The following is a 22067-nucleotide window of genomic DNA, read 5'->3' as shown; positions in this document are numbered from 1 at the left end:
GCTTTCAAACTGCCAAGTCTCATACAGAGTTAGTACTGGCATTTCTAAGATCGCATGGGTGGAAGGTAAAAGAAAAGAAGAGTTCTCTTTTTCCACTCACAAGAGTTCCTTTCTTGGGGACTCTTATAGACTCTGTAGAAATGAAGATCTACCTGACAGAAGACAGGTTAACAAAACTTCAAAACGCTTGCCGTGTCCTTCATTCCATTCAACACCCGTCAGTGGCTCAATGCATGGAGGTGATCGGCTTAATGGTAGCGGCAATGGACATAGTACCTTTTGCACACCTACACCTCAGACCGCTGCAATTGTGCATGCTAAGTCAGTGGAATGGGGATTACTCAGATTTGTCCCCTACTCTGAATCTGGATCAAGAGACCAGAAATTCTCTTCTATGGTGGCTTTCTCGACCACATCTGTCCAGGGGGATGCCATTCAGCAGGCCAGATTGGACGATTGTAACAACAGACGCCAGCCTGCTAGGTTGGGGCGCTGTCTGGAATTCCCTGAAGGCTCAGGGATCTTGGACTCAGGAGGAGAGTCTCCTGCCAATAAACATTCTGGAATTGAGAGCAGTTCTCAATGCCCTTCTAGCTTGGCCCCAGTTAACAACGCGGGGGTTCATCAGGTTCCAGTCGGACAACATCACGACTGTAGCTTACATCAACCATCAAGGAGGGACAAGAAGCTCCCTAGCGATGATGGAAGTATCAAAGATAATTCGCTGGGCAGAGTCTCACTCTTGCCACCTATCAGCAATCCACATTCCGGGAGTGGAGAACTGGGAGGCGGATTTCCTAAGTCGTCAGACTTTTCATCCGGGGGAGTGGGAACTTCATCCGGAAGTCTTTGCCCAAATACTTCAACGTTGGGGCAAACCAGAAATAGATCTCATGGCGTCTCGACAGAACGCCAAGCTTCCTCGTTACGGGTCCAGATCCAGGGATCCGGGAGCGGCCCTGGTGGATGCTTTGACAGCACCTTGGACCTTCGGGAAGGCTTATGTGTTTCCACCCTTCCCGATGCTTCCTCAATTGATTGCCAGGATCAAACAGGAGAAAGCATCAGTGATTCTAATAGCGCCTGCGTGGCCACGCAGGACCTGGTATGCAGATCTAGTGGACATGTCATCCTGTCCACCTTGGGCTCTGCCTCTGAGACAGGACCTTCTGATTCAGGGCCCCTTCAAACATCAAAATCTAATTTCTCTGAAGCTGACTGCCTGGAAATTGAACGCTTGATTTTATCAAAACGTGGATTTTCTGAGTCAGTAATTGATACCTTAATACAGGCTAGGAAGCCTGTTACCAGAAAGATTTACCATAAAATATGGCGTAAATACCTATATTGGTGTGAATCCAAAGGTTACTCTTGGAGTAAGGTTAGGATTCCTAGGATATTGTCTTTTCTACAAGAAGGTTTAGAAAAGGGTTTATCCGCTAGTTCCTTAAAGGGACAGATCTCAGCTCTGTCCATTCTGTTACACAAACGTCTGTCAGAAGTTCCAGACGTTCAGGCTTTTTGTCAGGCTTTGGCCAGGATTAAGCCTGTGTTTAAAACTGTTGCTCCGCCATGGAGTTTAAACCTAGTTCTTAACGTTTTACAGGGCGTTCCGTTTGAACCCCTCTATTCCATTGATATAAAGTTGTTATCTTGGAAAGTTCTGTTCTTAATGGCTATTTCCTCGGCTCGTAGAGTCTCTGAGTTATCAGCCTTACATTGTGATTCCCCTTATCTGATTTTTCACTCGGATAAGGTAGTTCTGCGTACTAAACCTGGGTTCTTACCTAAGGTAGTCACTAACAGGAATATCAATCAAGAGATTGTTGTTCCATCCTTGTGTCCAAATCCTTCTTCAAAGAAGGAACGTCTTCTGCACAATCTGGATGTAGTTCGCGCCCTAAAATTCTATTTACAGGCAACTAAAGACTTTCGACAAACGTCTTCCCTGTTTGTCGTTTATTCTGGTCAGAGGAGAGGTCAAAAAGCTTCTGCTACCTCTCTCTCTTTTTGGCTTCGTAGCATAATACGTTTAGCTTATGAGACTGCTGGACAGCAGCCTCCTGAAAGAATTACAGCTCATTCCACTAGAGCTGTGGCTTCCACTTGGGCCTTTAAGAATGAGGCCTCTGTTGAACAGATTTGCAAGGCTGCAACTTGGTCTTCGCTTCATACTTTTTCCAAATTTTCCAAATTTGACACTTTTGCTTCTTTGGAGGCTATTTTTGGGAGAAAGGTTCTTCAGGCAGTGGTTCCTTCTGTATAAAGATCCTGCCTGTCCCTCCCGTCATCCGTGTACTTTTGCTTTGGTATTGGTATCCCAAAAGTAATGATGACCCGTGGACTGACCACACTTAACAGGAGAAAACATAATTTATGCTTACCTGATAAATTCCTTTCTCCTGTAGTGTGGTCAGTCCACGGCCCGCCCTGTTTTTTATGGCAGGTTTAAATTTTTAAATTATACTCCAGTCACCACTGCACCCTTTAGCTTCTCCTTTCTCGTTGGTTCTTGGTCGAATGACTGGGTGTGACGTAGAGGGGAGGAGCTATATAGCAGCTCTGCTGGGTGATCCTCTTGCACTTCCTGTTGGGGAGGAGTTAATATCCCAGAAGTAATGATGACCCGTGGACTGACCACACTACAGGAGAAAGGAATTTATCAGGTAAGCATAAATTATGTTTTCAAATACCAGCATGATTGTGATGCTAATATAACTTCTCCATACTATAGATTGAACTTGTGTCCTTGGTTGAAATGGGAGGTAACTTGGATAAAAAAAATTGCTACACAGGGAGGCTTGGTGGATGCTAACTTTAAAGGGATACTAAACCCAAATGTTTTTCTTTAATGATTCATAAAGAGCAGGCAATTTTAAGCAACTGTTTAATTTACTCCTATTATCAATTTTTCTTTGTTCTCTTTGTTTAAAAAGCTGACATCTAAAGCTTAGGAGCCGGCCCGTTTTTGGTTCAGAACCTGGGTTATCCTTGCTTATTGGTTTGCTAAATGTAGCCACCAATAAGCAAGCACTATCCAGGGTGCTGAACCTAAAATGGGCTGGCTCCTAAACTTTCCTGCTTTAAAATAAAAATAGCTAGAGAACGAAGAAAAATTGATAATAGGAGTAAATTAGAAAGTTTCTTAAAATTGCATGCTCTATTTGAATCATGAAAGAATTTTTTTTTTATTTAGTGTCACTTTAAGAACCCTGACCCACTTTAGTTTAAATGAAAAAGCTGAATCTGTCTGTTACGTGGGAAATTAAGCAATCATAAAAAGTTGATCTGCCATGTATCTCTAACAAGTTATTATAAGTACAATGTCTTATTTAAAGTTACATTAAATATATTGGGGGGCATACACACATTAGGATCGGAGGACCCCCTCTGCTGCCCTGGTGGGAGGGGCAAAACATGTCATTCTAGTAAGCTGGCATTGGGGATTGCTCCAAGCTGACAGTTATAGTCACCTAAATCCACATGGAAGCTTGTCATTGTGTGGGAGTGGAGGCATCTAGCAGGACTATGAAGTCTCACCTCACAAGAATATTTTTTTTTTTTTTTTACCAGAACAGAAATATCCATCTTATAGAAAACAAAAACTGTAATACATTTTAAAAATGCTTTCTTTTAGATTAAATAAAATAAAATATACAATTCTGACCATTTAAATGAACTTCCCTACAAAAGTTAGCAAAAAAGAAAAAAAGGAACAAATAGTGAATACCTCCAAGCAAAGCGTGAATATTAAGGCCTCGGTCTTGATCTTCTGGGCTGCACACATCCATCATGTAAGCATGACTAGGATTATCAGCAGAATCTGCACTAAAGTCCATGAGTACAACACCACAGATTGTGAGAATAAGTCCCCATTTATGGTGACTTGTTGTATCAGCAATGGCCAGTCCCATATCCCGTCCATTGAGCAGCAGAGTAAGCCCAAACAAAGCTCCTAGGAAAAGAGCATAAACTATTTACTCTTGTTCATGAAGAAATTTAATTTTTATTAAAACATTTTATGTCTTTTTAATTATCTATGATGTAATTACAGTACATTAATTTTCTCTAAGCATCTAAATAAGAGGTTTCTTTTGTAATGTGAAAGATAAAATTTTGAAAACCACAAAACTGAACACGTACCTATGGCAAGAACTAGAATGAATGGTCTTCTTCGCCCAAACCTTGATGTGCACGAATCACTCCATGCCCCTAAGAGAGGCTGCAGCATAAAACCTTAAAAACAAAATTGTGCACGTGGTATTGAATAACATCGACTCAGATCTAATTCTGCATGTGTGGTGTGTGCAGCATGTAAAGCATTTGCATTTGTTGAGACTGCTGGCATTGCTGCCGCATGAATCTGAAAAACTGCTGTTTTTAAAGGGACACTGAACCCAAATTTTTTCTTTTGTGATTCAGATAGAGCATGACATTTTAAGCAACTTTCTAATTTACTCCTATTATCAAATGTTCTTTATTCTCTTGGTATCTTTATTTGAAATGCAAGAATGTAAAAACGTGCTGTGCAGAGTTCTGAACCAAGAAAAAAGCTTAGATGCCTTCTTTTTTCAAATAAAGATAGCAAGAGAACAAAGAAAAATTAATAATAGGAGTAAATTAGAAAGTTGCTTAAAATTGCATGCTCTATCTGAATCACAAAAGAAAAAAATTGGGTTCAGTGTCCCTTTAAGTTAACAGAAGCAGTTGTATTTAAGAGCCGTTTTAGTGAATACATCTCTGGAAAATGCAAATAAAAAGTCTGTATAGGAACATACGTCTTACCTTCAGCAACTATAAGGATAAAAAGCAAGCAGGCCACACTTCAAAACAAAAGCTCTCTTATCTACCGGCGTTCTGTCTAAATTTGCTACCTCAATGTGTGTATGCGCACAATTAGGTGATTGCACTCCATATATGTTGTGGAATGTGATTACGTAATAACAAGGTTTTGAGCAATGAGCAGATAAAGTTTTCTCCTTCATCAAAATTTGCTACCACATTTCTGCGCATGCACTCATGTACTACGTCATCCCATTCATGAGGAATAGGGGAGTAAGAGTAATTTCTCTTGTAAGATGTATCGAGTCCACGGATTCATCCATACTTGTGAGATATTCTCCTTCCCTACAGGAAGTGGCAAAGAGAGCACCCACAGCAGAGCTGTCTATATAGCTCCTCCCTTAGCTCCGCCCCCCAGTCATTCTCTTTGCCTGCTTAACTGCTACGAAGGGTAAAGTAAGTGTGGTGACAAAAATGTTAGTTTTTATTTTCTCAAGCAAAAGTTTATTTTAAATGGTACCGGTGTGTACTATTTACTCTCTGGCAGAAAAGGGATGAAGATTTCTGCAAGGAGGATGATGATCTTAGCATTTTGTAACTAAGATCCACTGCTGTTCTCACAAGGGCTGACGAGTACAGGAAAACTTCAGTTGGGGGAACAGTTTGCAGGCTTAACTGCATTAAGGTATATTCAGTCTATTTTTTTCTAGACAGACTGTGTTATTTCTAGAAAAGGCTGGAAATATCCCCATGAGGGAAAGGTAAGCTGTATTCAGTGAAAAGGAATCCAATTTTGCATAAAGGGCTCATAGTTACTGGTGACACTGATAGGAAAAAACGTTTTGGTTTAATTGCAAAATATAATGTTTTTTGAGGTACCTTAAGGGGTCTTTGTGGCTTATTTAAGGGTTATTAACCCACATGGCTAGTTTAAGAAACACTCTGTTGTGTTTCTTTTAGGCCCCATAACATCAAGTGAGGTGGGAGGGGCCTATTTTGTCGCCTCAGTTGCGCAGTTTCTTTACCTCAGAAGCATCCAGCTACTTCTCCAGAGGCTCCTACTGTATTTGAGGGCTGTAAAGAGGTTTTGTTCCCCACAAATCGTTTCTAAAGGGCAGGTAGGCGCCACAGCAGAGCTGTGGCAAGGTGCTGAACGTTATTTTACCGGTTTTGACGTTTTTTCAATCCGGTTTTTACATTAAGGGGTTAATTGTTTATTTGCATAGTTGTGCAAAGTTACTAAGGCTTTATGATGCTACTGTAAAAATGTTGTTTTGTTTACTGCTTTTTTACACTGTTTTGCAGAGTTTGTTCAGCTTTTTTTCTCTTAAAGGCACAGTACCGTTTTTGTCTAAAGTGTTATTTACTTTCCAAGCTTACTTGTTACATTACAATCCTGTTTAACATGTCTGACACCAAGGAAAATCCTTGTTCAATGAGTTTGGAAGCCATTGTGGAACCCCCTCTTAGAATGTGTCTCACTTGCACTGATATGTCTATAAATTATAAAGAGCATATTTTAGCACTTAAAAATATTGCAATAGATGATTCTCAGACAGAAGGAAATGAGGGTTTAGCATCTAGCTCTCCCCAAGTGTCACAAATAGTAACGCCCGCACAAGTGACGCCAAGTACCTCTAGTGCGTCAAATTCATTTACTTTACAAGACATGGCCACAGTTATGAATAAAACCCTCACAGAGGTTTTCTCTAAACTGCCTGGTTTACAAGGAAAGCGTGACAGCTCTGGGTTAAGAACAAATGCTGAGCCATCTGACGCTTTAGTAGCCGTATCCGATATACCCTCACAATGTTCTGAAGTAGGGTTAAGGGATTTGATATCTGAGGGAGAGATTTCTGATTCTGGAAAGACGCTCCCTCAGACAGATTCTGATATGACGGCCTTTAAATTTAAGCTTGAACACCTCCGCTTATTGCTCAAGGAGGTATTGGCTACTCTAGATGATTGTGACCCTATAGTGGTCCCAGAGAAATTGTGTAAAATGGACAGATACTTAGAGGTTCCTGTTTACACTGATGTTTTTCCAGTCCCTAAGAGGATTGTGACTATTGTTACTAAGGAGTGGGATAGACCAGGTATTCCGTTCGCTCCCCCTCCTGTTTTTAAGAAAATGTTTCCCATATCTGACACCATGCAGGACTCGTGAAAGACAGTTCCTAAGGTGGAGGGAGATATTTCTACTCTTGCTAAGCGTACAACTATAGCTATCGAAGAGAGTTGTGCCTTCAAAGATCCTATGGATAAAAAATTAGAGGGTCTCCTAAAGAAAATTTTTGTTCATCAAGGTTTTCTTCTCCAACCTATTGCATGCATTGTTCCTGTAACTACTGCAGCTGCTTTCTGGTTTGAGGCTCTCCAGGGGGAGACTCCATTAGAGGATATTATGGATAGAATTAAGGCCCTTAAGATGCCTAATTCTTTCATTACAGATGCCGCTTTCCAAATGGCTAAATTAGCGGCAAAGAATTCAGGTTTTGCCATTTTAGCATGCAGGGCGTTATGGCTTAAGTCCTGGTCTGCTGATGTGTCATCAAAATCTAAACTGTTGAACATCCCTTTTAAGGGAAAGACCCTATTCGGGCCTGCACTGAAAGAGATTATTTCAGACATCACTGGAGGGAAAGGCCATGCCCTCCCTCAGGATAAAACAAATAAGATGAGGACCAAACAAAATAATTTTCGTTCCTTTCGGAACTTCAAGGGTGGTGCCGCTTCAGCTTCCCCTGCAGCAAAGCAAGAGGGGAATTCTGTCCAATCCAAGTCAGTCTGGAGACCTAGCCAGGCTTGGAACAAAGGTAAACAGGACAAGAAGCCTGCTGCTGCCTCTAAGACAGCATGAAGGGGTAGCCCTGATCCGGGACTGGATCTAGTAGGGGGCAAACTCTCTCTCTTCGCTCAGGCTTGGGCAAGAGATGTTCACGATTCCTGGGCTTTAGAAATTGTGTCCCAAGGATATCTTCTTTACTTCAAAGACTCCCCCCCAAGGGGGAGATTTCACATTTCTCAATTGTCTGCAAACCAGACAAAGAGAGAGGCGTTCTTACGCTGTGTAGAAGACCTACATACCATGGGAGTGGTCCGCCCAGTTCCAAGTGCGGAACAAGGGCTAGGTTTTTACTCCAACCTGTTTGTGGTTCCCAAAAAAGAGGGAACTTTCAGACCGATCTTGGATCTCAAAATTCTAAACAAATTCCTCAGAGTACCATCTTTTCAAGATGGAGACTATTCGGACTATTCTTCCTCTGATCCGGGAGGGTCAATATATGACTACCATGGATTTAAAGGATGCGTATCTACACATCCCTATTCACAGAGATCATCATCAATTACTCAGATTCGCCTTTCTGGACAGGCATTACCAGTTTGTGGCCCTTCCTTATCTAGACGACATCTTAATTCAGGCGTCGACTTTCCAGCTAGCCAAGTCTCACACGGACATCGTGTTGGCTTTTTTTTTTGAGATCTCACGGGTGGAAGGTGAACATAAAAAAAGAGTTCTCTCGTCCCTCTCACAAGAGTTTCCTTCCTAGGGACTTTGATAGACTCGGTAGAAATGAAAATATTTCTGACAGAGGTAAGAAAATCAAAACTTTTAATCACTTGCCGAGCTCTTCATTCCATTCCTCGGCCATCAGTGGCTCAGTGTATGGAGGTAATCGGACTCATGGTAGTGGCAATGGACATAATTCCTTATGCCCGCCTACACCTCAGACCACTGCAACTATGCATGCTCAAACAGTGGAATGGGGTTTATGCAGATTTATCTCCTCAACTGCATCTGGACCAAGAGACCAGAGATTCTCTTCTCTGGTGGTTGTCTCAGGACCACCTGGCTCAGGGAATGTGTTTCCGCCGGCCAGAGTGGCTCATAGTAACGACAGATGCCAGCCTGCTAGGCTGGGGTGCAGTCTGGAAATCCCTGAAAGCACAGGGCTTATGGTCTCGGGAGGAAACTCTCCTCCCGATAAACATTCTAGAACTGAGAGCGATATTCAATGCGCTTCAGGCGTGGCCTCAGCTAGCTGCGGCCAAATTCATCAGATTTCAGTCGGACAACATCACGACTGTAGCCTATATCAATCATCAAGGAGGAACACGGAGTTCTCTAGCGATGATGAAGGTAACCAAAATAATCCGATGGGCGGAGGATCACTCTTGCCATCTCTCAGCAATCCATATCCCAGGGTTAGAGAACTGGGAGGCGGATTTCCTAAGTCGTCAGACTTTTCATCTGGGGGAGTGGGAGCTCCATCCAGAAGTATTTGCCCAGCTGACTCAGCTATGGGGCACACCAGAATTGGATCTGATGGCGTCCCGACAGAACGCCAAACTTCCTTGTTACGGGTCCAGGTCCCGGGATCCCCAGGCGGTACTGATAGATGCTCTAGCAGTGCCCTGGTCCTTCAATCTGGCTTATGTATTTCCACCGTTTCCTATCCTCCCATGTCTGGTTGCCAGAATCAAGCAGGAGAGAGCTTCAGTGGCCACGCAGGACTTGGTATGCAGACCTGGTGGACATGTCATCTGTTCCACCGTGGACTCTGTTTAATAAAGAGAAGGACAGAAAAAGTAAAGCATATTGGGCACACTTGTTGGGGGTCAAAACCAATGCTGTGCGTAGTGTGGTGTGTCGTGTATTTGTTAAAACTTAACTTTTATATCAATTGTATTAAAAAAAAAAGAGTGGATTTTTCCACCAGTGAGAATAAAACAACAACCAAATAAATAAAAATGTGTCCGAGTGATACTCGGTACGCAAGAGCTCCTCTCTAGTGTGATACAGTGATCAGTCTGTATCACAGAGTCCGGTGGATAGCTTAAACAATAAATGTGAGTATCCTCAACTATCCGCTCGAACATATGTGAGTACCAATATCATCAGTGATGTTTAATAAATATATCACTTTGTTCTTATCTATTCGAAAACTTCCTTATCACACATTGACTTTCTGTATGATTATTGGAATGATATACTTGTCAGAACCACTTGTATGTGGATACAATATGATTACCACACAGTTAATATGTAGATATATATGTTCAAGGTGTTTACTGTTAGTAAAAGAAGATATATTTATCTTGTGCTATTCCACTTAGAGTCTCCCCCAATAACCCAAATTATCCATTAATTGTATTATAGGGTATTCCCCCAAATTAGAAATATATGGGTTAATATAAGGGAATATATGACTCAGGTTGTATTAATTCCACAAAGGGTCTGAGCTTATGAAAGCTTGTAAGAAGCGGTTAGCCTACATTTATCTACTCCACTATCATGAGACTAAACATAGTCTAAGTCAATAAAGTGTATTAAGTTAACTATCGCTTAGTCAAGCAAGCACTAGTAGAATTATAACGGAATAGCTTCCAGAATTAAGTGGTACCACAAAAATTTAACTATAACAATAGCCTAAATATGAGCATATCGCTCCAACAGGGTCGGGCTGAAAGCAGCCTAAGTTAGTAACATTATAGGCTAATATTTGTAAGTTAAATAAGCAATAGTTTTAAATTCTAAAGTTTAAGGTTAAGGATAAGGTGCCTAAAAGAGGCCAACAATTAAAGCTAAAACAGCCGGACTGTAGGAGAGGAGCAGTGCGAACGCCTGATGTGCTTTTTCACCGTGGACTCTGCCAATGAGGCAGGACCTTCTAATCCAAGGTCCATTCAAGCATCCAAATCTAATTTCTCTGCGTCTGACTGCTTGGAGATTGAACGCCTGATTCTATCAAAGCGTGGTTTCTCTGAGTCGGTCATTGATACCCTGATTCAGGCTAGAAAGCCTGTCACCAGGAAAATCTATCATAAGATTTGGCGCAAATATCTTTGTTGGTGTGAATCCAGGGGTTACTCATGGAGTAAGATTAGGATTCCTAGAATTTTGTCCTTTCTCCAAGAAGGATTGGAGAAGGGATTATCAGCTAATTCCTTAAAAGGACAAATATCTGCTTTGTCCATTCTTTTACACAAACGTCTGGCAGATGTCCCAGACGTTCAAGCATTTAGTCAGGCCTTGGTCAGGATCAAGCCTGTATTTAAACCTGTTGCTCCGCTATGGAGCCTAAACTTGGTTCTTAAAGTTCTTCAAAGGGTTCCGTTTGAAGCTATGCATTCCATAGATATTAAGCTTCTATCTTGGAAAGTTTTGTTTTTAGTAGCTATCTCTTTGGCTCGAAGAGTTTCTGAGTTATCTGCTTTACAGTGTGACTCACCTTACCTTGTTTTCCATGGAGATAAGGTGGTTTTGCGTACCAAACATGGGTTTCTTCCTAAGGTTGTTTCTAATAGGAATATTAATCAGGAGATTGTTGTTCCTTCTCTGTGTCCTAATCCTTCATCAAAGAAGGAACGTCTGTTGCACAATCTTGATGTGGTTCGTGCTTTAAAGTTCTACTTACAAGCAACTAAAGATTTCCGTCAAACATCTTCATTGTTTGTTGTTTATTCTAGTAAACGGAGAGGTCAAAAGGCTACGGTTACCTCTCTTTCCTTTTGGCTGAAAAGCATCATCCGTTTGGCTTATGAGACTGCTGGCCAGCAGCCTCCTGAAAGAATTACTGCTCATTCTACTAGAGCAGTGGCTTCCACATGGGCTTTTAAAAATGAGGCTTCTGTTGAACAGATTTGTAAGGCGGCGACTTGGTCTTCGCTTCATACTTTTTCCAAATTTTACAAATTCAATACTTTTGCTTCTTCGGAGGCTATTTTTGGGAGAAAGGTTTTACAAGCAGTGGTGCCTTCCGTTTAGGGTACCTGTCTTGTCCCTCCCTTCATCCGTGTCCTAAAGCTTTGGTATTGGTATCCCACAAGTATGGATGAATCCGTGTACTCGATACATCTTACAAGAGAAAACAGAATTTATGCTTACCTGATAAATTTCTTTCTCTTGTGATGTATCGAGTCCACGGCCCGCCCTGTCTGTTTAAGACAGGTAGTATATTTTTATTTAAAAAACTTCAGTCACCACTGCACCCTATAGTTTCTCCTTTTTCTTCTTAGCCTTCGGTTGAATGACTGGGGGGGGGGCGGAGCTAAGGGAGGAGCTATATAGACAGCTCTGCTGTGGGTGCTCTCTTTGCCACTTCCTGTTAGGAAGGAGAATATCCCACAAGTATGGATGAATCCGTGGACTCGATACATCACAAGAGAGAGAAATTTATCCGGTAAGCATAAATTCTGTTTTTTAAGGTAATGTATCTTTCAAATGGAAACTCTCTCTAGCAAAATAATATACAGCTGTAATGTTTCATTCCTTATTGCAATATTTAAATACTATATATGAAAATGTAAGCTTGAAATTTTAAGGGTACATTCCTTCTTACCCTCCCATGACAGGACCAGAGGCTTGTAAGACAGGTGGCTTGGCATGAATGCCCTTTACAATTCATTTTTTCTCTCTGTGAGAGATTAATACAGACATGAAATGCTTGATATTGCTTTATTTGATCCTCAGTACAGCTACAAGCAATTAATCAGTAATTAGCAATGTAACTATTTAGTCACTCTACCTTTGCTCAGACATTGGGTTATGTTTTCAGTTCAGCACATATGTGTTTAGTACATTAGACCCAATATTTTTTTCATGAATTATATAAAGCATACGATTTTAAACAACTTTCCAATTTACTTCTATTATCAAATTTGCTTCATTTTCTGGGTATCCTGTGTTGCAGGAGCAGCAACCCAATACTGGGAGCTAGCTAATCATGAGCCAATGATGAGAGGTATATATGTTCAGCCACCAATCAGCAACTATCTCCTAGTAGTGCTTTGCTGCTCCTGAGCCTACCTATGTATGCTTTTAAACAAAGCAAATTAGATAATAGATGTAAATTGGAAAGTTGCTTAAAATAGCTTGTTCTATCTGAATCATGAAGTTTAATTTGACTTTACTGCTCCTCTAAGACTGACTTCCTTGTTTCTACTCTTTCTTCTTTACAGACTAAAAGCAAGTTTCTATTGAGGTGGTAACATTTGGAAACTGGTGGTAACATACAAAAATTCCATAGACTTTGATGTATATAATTGTTTTACCACTAGTTTCCAAACGTTACCACCTTAATGGAAACTAGCCAAAAGTCTGTTTGCTGAGCATTTATCATTGTAATTCTCCCACTTTTACGCCTATAAATACGCTGTCGGAATTGTTCTTCTATTTATCAAAGCAAAATACGGCTAAAAATAAGCAAATACGACCGCAAAATTCTCCCACTCTATTCTTTCTTGCCTAGGCGCACATGTGCACTAAAGAAAGCACAAAAAGCCCTTTTTTTAAGTCGTATTTTTAAAAATACGCCTTTCTAATAACCCAAATTCAGATTAATCATTATTTTGCGCCCTAGGAGAACCTAAAATTCTCCTACAAATACGACCACGAAAGTTTTAAAAAGAAAATTATATATTTATTTTATTACATTAAAATTAAATTAGGTTTGTATTTAAATAATGAAATACACAGTTAAGGGTGGTTTAAACAAGTTAGATTTCAATAAAAAAAATAAACTTAGGTTCTATACAAAAATCAAGTCTATTTAGGAGTATTTCTAACGATAAATAAGGCACATATATAATACTAATGGAGAGATTTATCATTAATCCGCCGCATCTCGCCTTTGGAAATTGGCGTGAAAATACTACAGTTTTTATGATAAATATGGGCGCACATGTACGCCTCTCCAAAAGGCGAGCTGCGGAGAACTGAAAGTCATATTTTAAGAATAAATGATAAATGGAGCCCTATAAAGCTATACGTTTGTCTGTGCTTAAACCCTTGTGCCATATGGATGTAGGTACTGCTGGTTATGTATCAAAAAGACACTAGAAGCTTGTAGGAATGCAGCATTAGGGGTAGATGCTTTCTACCGTCAATGTTTCCGCTGCTCCTTAACTCATCCGCCACCTTTTAGGTTGCGGAATGTAATCATCCCAATCCGATCCGTATTATTGACACCCTGTGCTAACGGACGATTGGCCACAAATGTGCAGGGGGTAGCATTACACAGCAAGCATTTCACAAGTATCTTTACTTATACAAATGCAACTGCAAGCATTTAAAACACACAAATCCCTTGTAATACAGTAGTCAGCACACATCATTATCTTCTCCGAATTTCTGTGAGTATACGTTGGCAACTAATCTCGCCTTGTATCTGTGGATATTTCCTTCTGCATCATATTTTTGTGGCTTTAAAGGTCTATTTGCTTCCTACAGTTTTGTGAACCGGGGGGAGCTCAGTGAGTGTCCAGGTTTTATTTTTCTGAAGTGATTTAATTTCTTCTTTGGCTGCCTTTCTCCATTGATTGTCTTCCCTTTTTTTTGGCAATTTTTCTATCTTCCCAGGATGTTGGTTTGAGTGTTCCATGAGTCTTAGTGATGTTTGACAGCTTGCAGGGTGGTATCCCTTTCGTCACCTGTTGATCTTCTGATTTCTGGTTGTTCAATGTGTTCTACTGTTTTGTTCTACTGGTTTGTGAGTAGCTAAGTTGTCTATTGTAAGCTCCACTTCTTGTTCTGTCTCCTGCACAGCTTCACTTTGGTCAGCATATTTTGCTGGTTCAGTGGGCAATTTCTCTTCATGGCTTTCCAGGGAATTTTTTTCTGACGTTTGTCTTTCATCAAAATAAACACTGCTGCTTATTGTGATCTTGTTGGTCTTTGGGTAAAGGATTCTATATCCCTTACTTTGTTCACTGCAGCCCATCAGAATGCCTTCTATGGTTGTGTTCTCCAATTTGTATGCTTTGTATGCTTCACATCTGAAGACTCTAATATGTCCCATACTAGGTTTTGATCCATTTTACATTTCGTATGGGGTACTTTTAATAGTTTTTGATGGTAGCCTGTTCTGTAGGTATGTTGCAGTCATTATTGCTTCTCCCCAGTACGGATTAGGTAAATTGGCATCTAAAAGGATGCTTCTGTCCATTTCTATGAGGGTGAGATTTTTCCTTTCTGCAACACTATTTTGCTCAGGAGTGTATGGTACAGTTGTTTGGTGTACAATACCTTGTTTCTTTAGCCATGATTTCACTTCCTCACTCATATATTGTCGGTAGGTATTATTATTTCTGGTTTCCATTGAAATTTGTTGCTGAATGTAGCTATAAATTCTTGAAGTTTTTCTGAAGTCTCACTTTTGTGCGTGGTTGTGTACCTGGAAAATTTGTTGATCAAGGTCAGTAAATATCTGTTCCCACCATGTGTGGGGGTTTTCAATGGCCCACACATGTCACTGGGTATGAGTTCCATGGGGTGAGTGTGTTTTCTTTGACTAGTTTGTGGAAGGGGTGTACACATGTGGCCTTTGCTTTGATACATGTGCACTTCATGAGCACATTGCAAGGCAATATTATTATGTCTTCTGATAAACCTCCCTTTGCAAGTTCCTTTATGGCTTCTGGGTTTCAATGCCTCGATCGTCTGTGCCACAAGTTGATACATGTGTTATGTGGATTATGAATGGTTGTTTTGACTTGCTCACTTTCAGTGATGAGTTTGTACAGGTGTTCATTCAACCTTCCTTTTGCTAGGATGTGTCTTCAGTTTGAATTGTGCATTTGTTGCCTTGGAACTGGACAATGAGTCCATTGTTGGCAAGGGTTTTCACAGATAGGAGGCTTCCTTCTAGACTAGAGACATTCTTTATGAGGATGCTTTGCTTACCTCCTGATGGTGTGATGCAAATAGGAAAAGTATTACAGTGGAAGGTAGCGATCAACAGTACCTGATACTGTTGACCGCTACCTTCCACTGTAATACTTTTCCCATTTGCTAGGAAGATTTTGTCTTTTGGATTGAAATCAATTTCTGTTAAGAATGTCTCATCACTTGTCATGTGACTTGTTGCCCCTGAGTCAATGCACCATCTGTGTCGTGCACTATTCTTTACTAGTCACTTTAAAGTTACCACTCCACAATGTGGCTGTGGTTTCTTTTGTGGCTGTCTTAGCTCTATCTCTTGTGGGTGGCTCTAGCCTTCGCTGCTTAGCTTTCCAGATTGAGCAGTTCTTTTTCAGGTGATCAGCCTTTTTGCACCGAAAACACACTCTGGTTTCTCTGTTTGCTTTGTGCCTTTTTGCACCTTCAGAGCTACTTCTGATCTCTCCTATTCTTCACCATGCATGTTTTCCTTTCTTCTATTGTATTCATCAATTAATTTTCCCTTAGCGTATTCTTATGTTAGCTCCGGCTCAGGTCTAGTTTCTAAAGCGTTGATAAGGGCACCATACGACTCTGGAAGGCTGCATAGTAACAATGCTACCATGTGATTGTCTTTAATTTCTTCTAAAATTGCACGTAGCTGTTGCACAATCCCTAGCATAGCTTCACATGTTCACGCATTTCCTGACCTTTTTCCAGCCTCATCTTATACAGTCTGCGCAGCAGATAGAGTTTACTGTTTAAGTTTAAACACTCATGCAGATTTAGAAGTGCAGTCCACATACCTTTAGCTGCGTTTTCTTTTCTTATATAACTGAGTTGATCGTCCTTTTATAACATAGTAACATAGTAGATGAGGTTAAAAAAAAAAGACCGAAGTCCATCGAGTTTAACCTATCCAAATCTAAAATACTTACAAAAAGCTCCAGTTAGGCTTGAATAATCCCACTAAAAGGTGACCCATTTAATACGAGCAATCAAATATATGAATTTCTCTTGTAAGGTGTATCTAGTCCACGGATCATCCATTACTTGTGGGATATTCTCATTCCCAACAGGAAGTTGCAAGAGGACACCCACAGCAGAGCTGTTATATAGCTCCTCCCCTCACTACCATATCCAGTCATTCTCTTGCAACTCTCAACGCGCATGGAGGTAGTAAGAGGAGTGGTGAAAAATACTTAGTTTATTTCCTTCAATCAAAAGTTTGTTATTTTTAAATAGTACCAGAGTTGTGCTATTTTATCTCAGGCAGAGATAGAAGAAGAATCTGCCTGAGTTTTCTATGATCTTAGCAGGTTGTAACTAAGATCCATTGCTGTTCTCACATATGTCTGAGGAGAGAGGTAACTTCAGAGGGAGAATGGCGTGCAGTTTACTCTGCTTGAGGTATGTGCAGTTATAATTTTTTCTAGGATTGGAAATGCTAGAAAATGCTGCTGATACCTGATAAATGTAAGTTAAGCCTGAATACAGTGATTTAATAACGACTGGTATCATGCTTGCTCTCAGTGGTAATACCCTTATAGAAATGCTATATAAAAAGTTTCCTGGCATGTTTAATCGTTTTTTATATATGCTTGGTGATAAAACTTTATTGGGGCCTAATTTTTTCCACATGGCTGGCTTTATTTTTGCCTAGAAACAGTTTCCTGAGGCTTTCCACTGTTGTAATATGAGTGGGAGGGGCCTATTTTAGCGCTTTTTTACGCAGTTAAAATTACAGACTGAGACATCCAGTTTCCTTCCTCAGAAGTTCCCTGAATGCTACAGGACATCTCTAAAGGGTCTAAAATCGTTTATTGGGGAAGGTAGGAGCCACAGTAGAGCTATGGCAGTTTGTTGTGACTGTTAAAAAAAGTCTATGTCGTTTTTTTGATCCGTTTTTTTTGAACTAAGGGGTTAATCATCCATTTGCAAGTGGGTGCAATGCTCTGTTAGCCTATTACATACACTGAAAAATTTCGTTTGTCTAACTGCCTTTTTTCACTGTTTTTCAAATTTTGACAAAATTTGTTTCTCTTAAAGGCACAGTACCGTGTTTTCCAAGCTTGCTAGTCTCATTGCTAGTCTGTATAAACATGTCTGACATAGAGGAAACTCCTTGTTCATTATGTTTAAAAGCCATGGTGGAACCCCCTCTTAGAATGTGTACCAATTGTACTGATTTCACTTTAAGCAATAAAGATCATATTTTGTCTTTAAAAAATTTATCACCAGAGGAATCTAACGAGGGGGAAGTTATGCCGACTAACTCTCCCCACGTGTCAGATCCTTGACTCCCGCTCAAGGGACTCACGCTGAAATGGCGCCAAGTACATCTAGGGCACCCATAGCGTTTACTTTACAAGACATGGCGGCAGTCATGGATAATACACTGTCAGCGGTATTAGCCAGACTACCTGAATTGAGAGGTAAGCGAGATAGCTCTGGGGTTAGACGAAATGCAGAGCATACTGACGCTTTAAGAACCATGTCTGATACTGCCTCACAATATGCTGAAGCTGAGGAAGGAGAACTTCAGTCTGTGGGTGATGTTTCTGATTCAGGAAGGATACCTGATTCTGATATTTCTACATTTAAATTTAAGCTTGAACACCTCCGCGTGTTACTTAAGGAGGTTTTAGCTGCTCTGAATGACTGTGACACAATTGCAGTGCCAGAGAAATTGTGTAGACTGGATAAATACTATTCAGTGCCGGTGTGTACTGATGTTTTTCCAATACCTAAAAGGTTTACAGAAATTATTACTAAGGAATGGGATAGACCAGGTGTGCCGTTCTCTCCCCCTCCTATTTTTAGAAAAATGTTTCCTATAGACGCCACCACACAGGACTTATGGCAGACAGTCCCTAAGGTGGAGGGAGCAGTTTCTACTTTAGCAAAGCGTACTACTATCCCTGTCGAGGACAGTTGTGCTTTTTCAGATCCAATGGATAAAAAATTAGAGGGTTACCTTAAGAAAATATTTAGTCAACAAGGTTTTATCCTACAGCCCCTTGCATGCATTGCCCCTGTCACTGCTGCTGCGGCGTTCTGGTTTGAGTCTCTGGAAGAGGCCTTACAGGTAGCGACTCCATTGGATGACATACTTGGCAAACTTAGGGCACTTAAACTAGCCAATTCTTTTGTTTCTGATGCCATTGTTCATTTGACTAAACTAACGGCTAAGAATTCTGGTTTTGCTATACAGGCGTGCAGGGCGCTATGGCTTAAATCATGGTCAGCTGACGTGACTTCAAAATCTAAGCTGCTTAACATTCCCTTCAAGGGGCAGACCTTATTCGGGCCTGGTTTGAAGGAGATTATTGCTGATATCACTGGAGGAAAAGGCCATGCCCTTCCTCAGGACAGGTCCAAATCCAGGGCCAAACAGTCTAATTTTCGTGCCTTTTGAAACTTCAAGGCAGGTGCGGCATCAACCTCCTCTAATGCAAGACAAGAGGGAACTGTTGCTCAGTCCAAGGCGGTCTGGAGGCCTAACCAGACCTGGAACAAAGGTAAGCAGGCTAAAAAGCCTGCTGCTGCCTCTAAGACAGCATGAAGGAACGGCCCCCTATCCGGTAACGGATCTAGTGGGGGCAGACTTTCACTCTTCGCCCAGGCGTGGGCAAGAGATGTTCAGGATCCCTGGGCGTTGGAAATTATATCTCAGGGATATCTTCTGGACTTCAAAGTTTCTCCCCCAAAAGGGAGATTTCACCTTTCACAATTACCTGCAAACCAGATAAAGAGAGAGGCATTCTTACACTGTGTACGAGACCTCCTAGTTATGGGAGTGATCCATCCAGTTCCAAAAGAGGAACAAGGACAGGGTTTTTACTCAAATCTGTTTGTGGTTCCCAAAAAGGAGGGAACCTTCAGACCAATTTTGGATCTAAAGATCTTAAACAAATTCCTCAGAGTTCCATCATTCAAGATGGAAACTTTTCGTACCATCCTGCCTATGATCCAGGAGGGTCAATATATGACTACAGTGGATCTAAAGGATGCTTATCTTCACATTCCGATACACAAAGATCATCATCGGTTTCTCAGGTTTGCCTTTCTGGACAGGCATTACCAGTTTGTAGCTCTTCCTTTTGGATTAGCTAAAGCCCCAAGAATCTTCACGAAGGTTCTAGGGTCGCTTCTGGCGGTTCTAAGGCCGCGGGGCATTTTGGTGGCCCCTTATTTAGACGACATCCTGATACAGGCGTCAAACTTCCAGATTGCCAAGTCTCATACGGACATAGTACTGGCATTTCTGAGGTCGCATGGGTGGAAAGTGAACGAAGAAAAGAGTTCTCTATCCCCACTCACAAGAGTTTCCTTCCTAGGGACTCTGATAGATTCTATAGAAATGAAAATTTACCTGACGGAGTCCAGGTTGTCAAAGCTTCTAAATTCCTGCCGTATTCTTCATTCCATTCCGCGCCCTTCGGTGGCTCAGTGCATGGAAGTAATTGACTTAATGGTAGCGGCAATGGACATAGTGCTGTTTTGCACGCTTACATCTCAGACCGCTGCAACTATGCATGCTCAGTCAGTGGAACGGGGATTACACAGATTTGTCCCCTCTACTAAATCTGGATCAAGAGACCAGGGATTCTCTTCTCTAGTGGCTATCTCGGGTCCATCTGTCCAAAGGTATGACCTTTAGCAGGTCAGATTGGACAATTGTGACGACAGATGCCAGCCTTCTAGGTTGGGGTGCAGTCTGGAACTCCCTGAAGGCTCAGGGATCGTGGACTCAGGAGGAGTCACTCCTTCCAATAAATATTCTGGAATTGAGAGCGATATTCAATGCTCTTCAAGCTTGGCCTCAGTTAGCAACTCTGAGGTTCATCAGATTTCAGTCGGACAACATCACGACTGTGGCTTACATCAACCATCAAGGGGGAACAAGAAGTTCCCTAGCGATGTTAGAAGTCTCAAAGATAATTCGCTGGGCGGAGATTCACTCTTGCCATCTATCAGCTATCCATATCCCAGGTGTAGAGAACTGGGAGGCAGAGTCGACAGACGTTTCATCCGGGGGAGTGGGAACTCCATCCGGAGGTGTTTGCACAAGTGATTCATCGCTGGCGCAAACCAGAACTGGATCTCATGGCGTCTCGACAGAACGCCAAGCTTCCTTGTTACGGATCCAGGTCCAGGGACCCCAAGGCGACGCTGATAGATGCTCTAGCAGCGCCCTGGTCTTTCAACCTGGCTTATGTGTTTCCACTGTTTCCTTTGCTCCCTCGACTGATTGCCAAGATCAAGCAGGAGAGAGCATCAGTGATTCTAATAGCGCCTGCGTGGCCACGCAGGACCTGGTATACAGATCTAGTGGACATGTCATCCTTTCCACCATGGACTCTGCCTCTGAGACAGGACCTTCTACTTTAGGGTCCTTTCCACCATCCAAATCTAATTTCTCTGAGACTGACTGCATGGAGATTGAACGCCTGATTTTATCAAAGCGTGGTTTCTCTGAGTCAGTCATTGATACCTTGATACAGGCACGAAAGCCTGTCACCAGGAAAATTTATCATAAAATATGGCGTAAATATGTTTACTGGTGTGAATCCAAGGGTTACTCATGGAGTAAAGTCAGGATTCCCAGGATATTATCCTTTCTCCAAGATGGTTTGGAAAAAGGATTGTCAGCTAGTTTCTTAAAGGGACAGATTTCTGCTCTGTCTATTCTTTTGCTCAAGCGTCTGGCAGATGTTCCAGACATTCAGGCATTTTGCCAAGCTTTAGTTAGAATCAAGCCTGTGTTTAGACCGGTTGCTCCGCCATGGAGCTTAAATTTGGTTCTTAAGGTTCTTCAAGGAGTTCCATTTGAACCTCTCCATTCCATAGATATCAAACTTTTATCTTGGAAAGTTCTTTTTTTGGTAGCTATTTCCTCGGCTCGTAGAGTCTCCGAGTTATCTGCCTTACAATGTGATTCTCCTTATCTGATTTTCCATGCGGATAAGGTTGTCCTGCGTACCAAACCTGGGTTTTTACCTAAGGTGGTATCTAACAAGAATATCAATCAAGAGATTGTTGTTCCATCATTGTGTCCTAATCCTTCTTCAAAGAAGGAACGTCTATTACACAATCTAGACGTGGTTTGTGCTTTAAAGTTTTACTTACAAGCTACTAAAGATTTTCGACAAACATCTGCTTTGTTTGTGGTTTACTCTGGACAGAGGAGAGGTCAAAAGGCTTCGGCAACCTCTCTTTCTTCTTGGCTAAGAAGCATAATACGCTTAGCCTATGAGACTGCTGGACAGCAGCCCCCTGAAAGGATTACAGCTCATTCCACTAGAGCTGTGGCTTCCACCTGGGCCTTTAAAAATGAGGCGTCTGTTGAACAGATTTGCAAGGCGGCGACTTGGTCTTCACTTCATACCTTTTCAAAATTCTATAAATTTGACACTTTTGCTTCTTCGGAGGCTATTTTTGGGAGAAAGGTTTTACAGGCATTGGTACCTTCCGTTTAAGTACCTGCCTTGTCCCTCCCTTCATCCGTGTACTTTAGCTTTGGTATTGGTATCCCACAAGTAATGGATGATCCGTGGACTGGATACACCTTACAAGAGAAAACACAATTTATGCTTACCTGATAAATTTATTTCTCTTGTGG

The 22067-nt window shown here is 41.4% G+C and overlaps 1 protein-coding gene across 1 annotated transcript in view; it reads right to left on the bottom strand.

The window, feature by feature from the left end:
• Positions 1-22067, bottom strand: part of SLC45A1 (solute carrier family 45 member 1) — a 75277-nt gene that overhangs the window by 33055 nt on the left and 20155 nt on the right. Inside the window, exons 3-4 of the mRNA XM_053689884.1 lie at positions 4144-4236; positions 3731-3955 (exon numbers count right to left, since the gene is read on the bottom strand). Of these exons, the coding sequence (XP_053545859.1) occupies positions 3731-3955; positions 4144-4236 (318 nt within the window). The remainder of the gene's footprint in view (positions 1-3730; positions 3956-4143; positions 4237-22067) is intronic.

This window comes from Bombina bombina, chromosome 8, assembly GCF_027579735.1.
Source record: "Bombina bombina isolate aBomBom1 chromosome 8, aBomBom1.pri, whole genome shotgun sequence".
In the NCBI taxonomy this organism is placed as follows: Eukaryota; Metazoa; Chordata; class Amphibia; order Anura; family Bombinatoridae; genus Bombina; species Bombina bombina.
This window is presented reverse-complemented; position numbering and strand designations above follow the sequence as displayed.